At 37.0% G+C, this 9,587-nt stretch overlaps 1 protein-coding gene across 3 annotated transcripts in view; it reads left to right on the forward strand.

Annotated features, from left to right (window-relative positions):
- Window positions 1–9,227, forward strand: part of LOC134527841 (S-phase kinase-associated protein 2) — a 111,582-nt gene extending 102,355 nt beyond the window's left edge. For all 3 annotated transcript variants that reach the window (XM_063360790.1, XM_063360791.1, XM_063360792.1), the window contains exon 9: window positions 8,308–9,227. In XM_063360790.1, the coding sequence (XP_063216860.1) occupies window positions 8,308–8,497 (190 nt within the window). In that variant the 3' untranslated portion in view covers window positions 8,498–9,227. The remainder of the gene's footprint in view (window positions 1–8,307) is intronic.
- The last annotated feature ends 360 nt before the right edge of the window (window positions 9,228–9,587 follow it).

Below are 9,587 nucleotides of genomic sequence, written 5' to 3' on the forward strand. Positions count from 1 at the left end.
ATTCCCAAAACTTTTGAAGCATCAGAAAAAAGTGGCAAATTTTTTAAACGGAAGTAACTAATCTTCGAACTTTTCGAAAAACCTAAGAAAACTATTTAACAAAGAGAAGTTGTTTCAGTTGTAAGTATAATTCTTTACTTTTTTCATAGATTTCCAAAACGTGACGATCAACGACAGATCTGGGAAAAAGCGACAAAGCGGAAAAATTGGACTGCGTCTCCGAACCATGCTATGTGTACAGTGCATTTTGAAGACAAATGGGTCTTAAGAAGCGAAAATCTAACTCGATTAAAGGATGATATGGTGTTCGGTATATTAAGGTTTCCCTCAAAGGAACGGTTTCACAATGCTTTTAAGATATTAGATAAATCCCAACATAAGTTTAAAACATTTCTCTTAAAAGTGTGCTTCGTAGCATTAAAAGACGTACCTTAATTATTTTGCAAATTTATCATTGTTATGGTGACGATGTCAGGGGTTTTCGTATTTTTTTAAGAAATATAGTACAGTATGTATTAGCAACTACGTTAAGAACTGTTATTTTATTCACACAGAGAAAAGAAATACAAAATGCTAAAATTTGGCGTCTATCTTTTTATATCCTATATAGGCTTTTTATTATATGTGTGTTGTAACATGTATAAAAATGTTAAATATATTCAACAATATTTGGTAATTATATATATTTAAAAACTTTTATGTACGCTACTTGAAACTACGTGAAAGGTTTTCAGTCTATAAAGGCCTATTCTATGATTTTTTTAAATTATTAATTCTTATGGAAACAATTAATAAAATTGAAAGTTTCTTACATTGTCAGTATATGCATAGCATTACAGTTATTACAAACAATTCTCTACCAGTGTTTAGCTAAGGTTTGCATGTTACTTTGGTTGAGTAAGTAGACTGGAACATGAACATGATATTGAAAAGACTTCTAACTTCTACTAATACACGTATATTACAAGATATTTGTAATAGATTAAATGAAGTAAGTAAGAATTAGTTTTTTATAAACGTTGTGTATGAAATTATAAAATTTGAGAAGTATAATAACAAAAAGAAGTGCGTTACGAAGACATATGTCGGTAGTGTTACCCACTGAAACATTATTCCCACTTCAACTCTCTGTAAAAATAAAAGTATGGGGTTGAATGCGTCAAGAGTGGTATATAAATAAAATTTGAAGCTTCTTCCTAATTTCATACGCAGGTGTCCCCCACCTATAGTTGCAAACAAAAATTTTTCCTCGATGTTGAAATTTACTCTGCGTATTTACAAAAAAAATTGGCAGTAAATAGGTATTTAATTTTTAAAAATGAAAGTATTCATGTTTCGAAAAAAAGATTAAAGCGGTGTGGGGAAGAATGTTTACAGATAATCCAGTAAAATTTTCAGTTTGATTGTTTTGATAGTTTCGGAGCTGTTGCGAGTTTAGTTTGGAGGATTTTACGGCCGCGCGAGACAAGTTTGGCTCGTTTTCGTTTTCTTCCAGCGTAGGAAGCAGGGAATAAACGCCGATACCCGGCTTCACCTCGCATCCTTTGCTGGCCTTCCCTTGTCCTCTCCAGATGTATTACTGTATATTAGCTCCATGGGCGGAGCTTGTGAAAGGGGAGGGAGCAGGAACGACGAATAAGGGATAAAGAAGGGAAAGAAAGTAGGGGAGGAAGCGCAGGGGAAGGCGTTGAAGACTTGAAGGAGAGGCGCAAAGCGATATTGTTACAAGCAGGGCTGCCACTCATGGGTTTTTCCACCCAGATCTGGGTTTTTCCAATGGTGTTTGGGTTTCTGGGTTTTTAAATAATGAATTCCAACAATTCTAGGTTTTTTATAATTTTAATTATTTTTATACCTAAAACAATAATAAAGGTAGTAGCTACTGTATCTGTTGCAATATCTGTTTGATAAATGCAAACAAGTCTATGTGTTTCACACACAAAAATACATATAAACACAAAACTAGTTTTCAAGAAGCTAAGTCGAATATTAAATTAGACACATTCTTCAAAGAGGCTTGCAGAACACAAAACCAATGCAACAATTAACCTTCAAACCAATCTTGTAGAATCAGACTCTGAATAAAGACTAACATACATGATGCAGTTTTATAAAAACAATTACCGGTTTAAAGAATGCAGTGATGGTGTTTGTTTTGTCTATGTGCTGGTCCAAGAATTACTTATACAGCCATTTTGCTGCAGTGTAATTTTCTTGTTTTGGTTGTATTTAACCATTTTCAGTCTTGTAAGGTAATTAATTGTTTTATATTAAAACCAGTTATGTTTATATTTTTGAATTAGTACGCAAACATTTTCAACGATAGCATTTTAGACGCATCTGGGTTTTTTACCCATGTGTCTGGGTTTTTTTTGTAGGTTATCTAGGTTTTTCATGAATATCAGAGTGGCAGCCCTGGTTACAAGTCGTTTTGTTTATTGTCCTACTTCAAAATACGCTCAGTGCGCAGTGCGTGCACCGTCTCGTTCAATAATAAAACTAATGAAATTTTAATATTTAAAGGTACATTAATACAAGATATCGTCCCCCATATGCCAGAACCACGAATGTGCATTTTACAAGTTTTGAGATATTTAGATTTGAAACTTTAAACCCACTTTAAAATTAGGAAATATAAATCTGATGTAATGTGTTTATTCACGTGATACAGTGAAAAACTAAACAAATGTAATAAGTATTTCGTTGAATGTTAATAATGTCTTCTACCCTGACAGTTAAAATTTTTAAAAATTAAGTATGACACATTCGTGCTTTTGGCATATAAAATCCAATTAAAAGACACAATTTTAATTTTAAACATAAATATATTCAACAACTTTATTGGTTGGTTATCATTATCAGCACTTTAAAAGTGTTTATTCAGCACACAGTATGAAAACACTTGGAATAAAATAAATTTAGAATGGAAAACAATGGGTTTAGGTATAAGTTCTGTCGATATTCTTCAAAGCACTCTAAAAAAATCACATCAGTACAACTTAACAATAAAATCTGAAAACGAAAAACCATAGAGTTCTAGAATATTATGAAATATAAATTTCAATACTACTTAACAATACAAACTGAAAATAAAAAAAAAACAACATTTAGTGCCGGTAGTAAATCACATCAACTCTTCATCTGGCTCATCAATGTCTGGTTATGGAAGTGCATCACGTACACCTTCACTAGTTTTCAATACTCGGTAATATGCATGATGTTCTCTTGGAATTATCAACTGGTCACACATTGTACATAGATCTTTGTACTTGGGCGCAGAGATTGAGAATGTCTCGTTGTGTGCCTTTGTGACTCCTTGGGTTTTTGAAAGCCGTCCTGCTGTCCTATTTATTTGTATTGCCTGAAAAGGTTAGTTGAAATTAGTTTTAAAGAACAGTGATTGAGGTTACTCTTTCTCGTAATGTAGCCAACATATGGATCTGGTGGGAATTTTCGGAACTCTTTTTGAGTCTGTTTTAAAGCCAAGAAAATCATCGTGCAACATTGTTCTTACTAAAAGTGGGCGAGGATTATTCCTGTTTGTTCAAATTATCTGCGCCCACCCTTCAGGAACATAAACCGGAAAATTCTTGGATTTCTTTTCTATCTTCGAATGTATTGAATCACACTCCATTTCAGTATGTCCTATTTCGAAGAATTTATGATCAATGGTTTTGAGCCCTGGATGAGTCTGACAAAATGTCATGCACATTGATATAAAAATTACATTATTTTGCTGTCCACCACAACTATCCGACATTATTTGAACTTCTTCGATGTTCTGTTGACTCATTATATAATCATAAACGCAACTTGCTATTTCAATAGTTCCTCGCTTGCCTTCAATTTCATTCCAAAAATAACATGTTCCGTCTTGATTTCCCAAGTTGTAAAATGTAAGGTTATACACTGCTAACTTTCGTAAGTAAAATATTTGCCCACACAGTCCTTTGGGAGTATTTAAAACAGCCTGCAAATCAAAGTTAAAGGCCTAAATATGTTGATCATCTTTTGCAGCTACCGTATTTACTCGCGTAAAGGCCCCGCCCGCGTATAAGCCCCCCTCCTTGTTTTGTAAACATTTTTGAGAAAAAATTTAAAAACGTGTTTTTCTGGGTTTATCTGAGGGCAGGGCAGCTTGGTATGCATCAAAAAACAAGCTATGTATTGTGAGCGGCGGGAGGTGATTTTGTAAGCGGCAGTGATACAGAGACTGGTATTATAGTTTGTCCGTTCTCAGTAGGACCGTCGTGAGGCATGCCAGACGTAAGCAGTTAGTCCTATCTCAAACGACATAAAGATAAAGAAAGCTGGACCCGCGCGCTGCCGCTGTGTTGATGTGGAGTGTTGTCGTAGAAGAAGAAGAGGGGAAGTGAAGGAGGAAGGGAAGTGGGTCAAGGATTCTAACACTCCTTTGTCTGGTTGGCTGGCTAGCTGGCAGGATGTAGGTTAAGCCACGCCTCTGCCTCTCTCCCCTCCTGTCACAGCGCTGCCTCTGCCTCTCTCCCCCCTGTCTTAGCGCTGCCACTCCCCCGTGCGGAGTCGTTGCCTCTCTCTCTCCCTCCTGCCGCGTCGCTGCCTCCCCCGCCTTCCTCATTCGAACAAAGACGCACAACTTGAAAAGAAAAATATATTTTTTACTCCAAATTCGCGTATAGGCCCCCTCCCCTTTTTTGGAGTCAAAATTTGGGGGAAAAAAGGGGGGCCTTTACGCGAGTAAATACGGTAATTTGTTTGTGTTGCGTTCTTGGTGGGCCATTTCTGCTTTTCTTTTATGTCTATCATGCTCTTCTGTTTCCTTTTGCTTATCTCCTTCTGTAAGTGAATCATAAGCCAGGCATTTGCGGCATTGGTCTTTCTTTGGGGGGGCGGGGGGGAACCCAAATTATACTCATTAAAAATTGCTCTATACTTAGCAAGGGACATAGAAGGTAACTTATTATCTCTGCATTCTGCCTGGAATTCAGGGTGCATTATGGAAATATTCAAACTGGAATCTAAATGCTTTTTTGTGCTCTTCTGTCTGCAGTAATGGGATTCAACACAAGGATAACACAAAATATGCTTTCGTATACGGTTCTCGTCTTCTTCCGAAAACTTATTATGAGGGGTATGTTTACATATTGCATTTTCTTCGAAATGCCAAAATCGCGAATGTGCCACATTCGTGATTTTAGCTAAAGAATAATTTAATATTTCAATACAATTTCACGAATGTACCACATTCACTACTTTGGCATAACAAAAAATGCAAATATTCCACTTTCGTGTAAAAAGAACTTGCAATTATTGCTACAGGAATAGAGATACAACATTCGTGTTTATGGCAAAACATAGATATTTAAAAATACTTTCTACCTATGTACGTATAAAAAAAAGTGATTTTTGCACATTCGTGGTTCTGGCATAAGGGGGACGATATAATATTTATATTTGTGCACCTAACAGCTATGAAAATGCAAATAAATTCTCAGTTGACACTAATAACAGATGTAATCAACATATGGACTTTCTTTTTTCGAAAACAATTAGTAACTAGTGTTTTTATACATTAAAAATTCACGATTTTATCAAAAATAAAAAATAAAAAAACAGATAGGTACATTAGTGAGCATACTATGTCAATGTTTTTTTCAAATGTTTCTTCAGATTAGTCGATGATTTATGACTCAGTTTTTGTTTACACAAATTACAATTAGCAAACTCATTATTTTCCGTGAAAAAATTCCACACAAATGAAGTCTTTTTCGTGCACTTATCCATTCCTTATTTCACTATAAAGATACTAACTACAAAGCATGACAGCCCGCAACATGGTGATACACGGCCAGGACGAACTGCAGTGAATGTTGAACTGATTGATACTGGTTGTATCAGGCGGGCATGAGAGTATCAGAGGTAGAGAATTACCAGGCGTGATAAATAATGTATCAGATTCTCCTTCCGGTCGCACGGTCTGCGTACGCGGAGCTTTGTTGCCTCCTGGGACCGTCTGATACAGAAGTATCAGAGACTTGTAACATGGTACAATGCTGTATCAGTATCAGGTTGGAACAGATACCGAAAATTGCTGTCACAACCCACCTCTACCGTACTGTAAAATTTACTGGACCAGTACTTTTAATACACAAGATTAAATTATTACTTTCATTACCTGACTGTTATAACCAAAAAGGCCAAAGAAAATAAATACATCCCAGTAATTTAAAATAGGTAATTTACGTAATCATTTCCTACCGCATTTGTCTTGTGTTAACTTGATCACGTTAGTTTTGCTGAAATACGAGAGTTCTCGTACATGCGCTTTAGTTTAACGCATGGGGTACGCAATATTTGGTGATTTTACAACACTTCTCGTACACGCACTATAGTTAAAGGTATAATATACAATACCTTTGGCATTTGTACGATAGTTTATATTACGTAGTACGACAAATGCATACAAAATTCTCTAAAGTAAACAAAAAACAAAGCGCGCCTATATGAAAAAATACTATGCGAGTAATGCGATGATTAATAAATTTTATTTATTTTTTTTTTTTTTTGTCTGCGCTTGAAACTGTTGAGGCGACGATTATGCGATAAAAGTCGGAATATTGCAAGTAATATAATTTTGTTGAGCTGTTTTGTGAATGGTCTCAAATGGGGGTTAGAAAATTAGAAAAACGTATTTTTTTTTTTTAAACGAACGTTCGGTTTTTCGAATATATTTTAAGAGGTTTCGAACTGAACCGAACGTAAGGGTTCGGTTCGGTTCTGTTCTGTTCGAAATTTTCAAACTTCGCCCAGCACTACAATTTTCAATTACTACCTAAAACTCTTAAAAACCCACCTCGAAGCCTACCTCGAATCCCACCTCGGATCCTACGAATCCTCGAATCCATAGGATTCGGTATATTCGACGAATCCAAGATTCGAAAATCCCATCCCTAATTAGAACCAACAAAGAAGCAACTTCGCTTAGACGGGAATGGATAGCTGATGCTATGTTGCCATACAGTACAGTGGGAAATTATAAATTTCACAAAGTCCTTAAAATAGCTCAACCACTTTATTCAGTGCCATCTCGTAACACTTTTTCAAGAAGAGTAATACCTGAACTGTACAACAAAACAAAGGCAAAAATGTCTGAATATATTACCAATGCAGTAAGTTTATCCAAAATTTCTTCTTTATCATTCACTTGTGATTTGTGGACATCTGCTAGCAACGAAGCATTCATGTCGCTGACATGTAATTTTATTGAAGATTTCAACATGAAGAAGTACTGTTTAGGGTGTTACAGCTTTCCTGGTGGACACACTGGTGAAGCAATTAGTGAGAAACTAGTAGAGTGCTTCAATGAATGGGACTTAGAAAATGCAGGGGACAAAGTGGACATGTACATTGTGAGTGATAATGGACAAAACCTTAAGAGGCCACTCCAGTGTTTCAGGGGCATTACGCAACCCGCGTTAACTTCATAAGATTCAATGCTATTTTCATTTTGCTTATAACTAATTAACTAATATAGATTTCGAAATGATGCTTGCTTGATATGTAAGACAACGATGCTCTTATCAAAGCCCCTTTCTTCAAAAACGTGCATAAATTATGGTTTTATACTAATCTTTACTAATATGCATAAGTGTATTGTCTAGTTCGTGGTTTGTTTATCATATACCCATCAGACCTGTGTTCACTTCAAGTCCTGTGACCTTCAGCTATGAGAGCCTGCCCAATACCGCCACCTGCCTGTAGCTGATTATAAGAAAGTTGAAGGTTCCGACCATTCATTTTCAGATGTGTAAGCCATCTCTAGAGTCCTCTTTGCAGCATTGTGCCACCAGCGCTGCAGGAATTCTTCAAGATCGTCGCAGGCAGTTCTGCATCCTGTCAGTGTGTATTAGGGGTTCATATTGGTTGACTTGTGTTGGGTACATTGGAAATTGTCTCGAAGAAAAATTTACCAACTGGAACCTTGCACATGCTCTGGCGGGGAATCCCTGCCGTATTAATATCGCTGGAACAGAGAATGTGGTGCCTCTCATGACTCGACCGTGCCTCTCGCGCCACCTGTGCCTCAGTCGTGCTTGTCGTGCCTCGGCCATGCCTTCTGTAAGTCGGTTGCTTACTGTGGAGGCGACGATTGATACCCTGATGAGAATTATAACCTGTCACTTCCTTCCTGAGACAGAGCTCCAAAATAGAGGGCCAGCATCGGGAAAGGCAATACACCTCAAACTATTAATGAATATTGAAGATGTTTCAAATACTCACAGCCCACTGTCTGTCTTGTCGTTATCGTGTGACGTTGCCTGTCCACAGGTCGCTGTCGAGTGTGGGGTCGCTTCTGTACCTGGACGTGCTTGGCATGATGGGAGACAAGTGCCTGGCCGCGCTGCAGACCCACCTCTCGCGTGTCGAGGTCAACAAGTTCCTGTTCTCGGCTGTAGCGCGCCCCACTGTCGGTAGCAAGCGCACCAGCATCTGGAACCTGCGTGTGCGCGATTGCTAACTCGCCAACTCCCACTTCAACCTCGCGTCCCTAGGGTTGTGCAACTGAGGTTTTCTATCCCTTCAAATAAATTAATCTACAGTAACACTTGTTAGGCTCACTCCCAATCCCCATGTTAGTTATTCATCTTGACATAAAATCTTTTAAAGTCTGTTACTGTAAATTGGTCACTAAAGCTCTTCTGGATTTGTTCTTTGTTTGTAACTCATGCTTCTGTAGAACAAAAAAAAATATTTATCCTATATTTAGTGATGAAACTTCTTACAGGGGAACAATATTCCTATGCTTCATGGACTGGGGTAACTATTATGACAGTTGTTTTGGTGTGTTCTGTTGTCAGATACACGCCATTTAGGACAAAAGTTTCAGACTCAACTTTTTAATGTAATGAAAATTTGTTTCTTGTAAGGAAAAACACGGGGTGAGAATGGTTGGAATACATTTTCCTGATGTAGTTTATCAAGAACATTATCTGATTTTTTTTATTTCTAAGGAGATGTAATTGAAAGATGCCATCTTGGTTTCAAATATTTGTGTTAACATTACTCAATTTTTATGAAGTTTGTCTCTTTTCAGCATTGCACATACTTTCATGGAATGCCTTGTTATTAATAGTGATTGACTGTTACAAATTGTTTCTACTGTAAAATAATAATGGGTATTAAGCTAAGTATTAACTAAAAAGGATATTATGAAACCATTTTTTCAATTCAGATACAGTCAAACCTCTCTGAAACGACCCGTCGCGGTTCCCAGGAATAGGGTCATAATAGATGTTTTCCAAAATTTTCAGTTGATTTCAACCCACCCACCCCCTTCTCAAACCGCTACTCGCTAAGAAACCAGCCGTACAATGGCAGGATGCTGTCACTCACAATGCTAGACGGCTTTGCTTTAAACCCACTTCAACCTTCATGACAAGTCCGTCGCCCTACAGGCCACTTCTAAAGAAAATATGTCAAAAGACAGTTTAATTTTACTGGTTAGTTTACATGTACGTTTTCTGCTTGCCGTAGTTAAATATACTAGAACTCCGATTTCACGAACCCCGGATTTTACGAATACATTTTCGGGAACCGTCAAAAAATTG

This window comes from Bacillus rossius, chromosome 1 (genome assembly GCF_032445375.1).
Source record: "Bacillus rossius redtenbacheri isolate Brsri chromosome 1, Brsri_v3, whole genome shotgun sequence".
In the NCBI taxonomy this organism is placed as follows: domain Eukaryota; kingdom Metazoa; phylum Arthropoda; class Insecta; order Phasmatodea; family Bacillidae; genus Bacillus; species Bacillus rossius.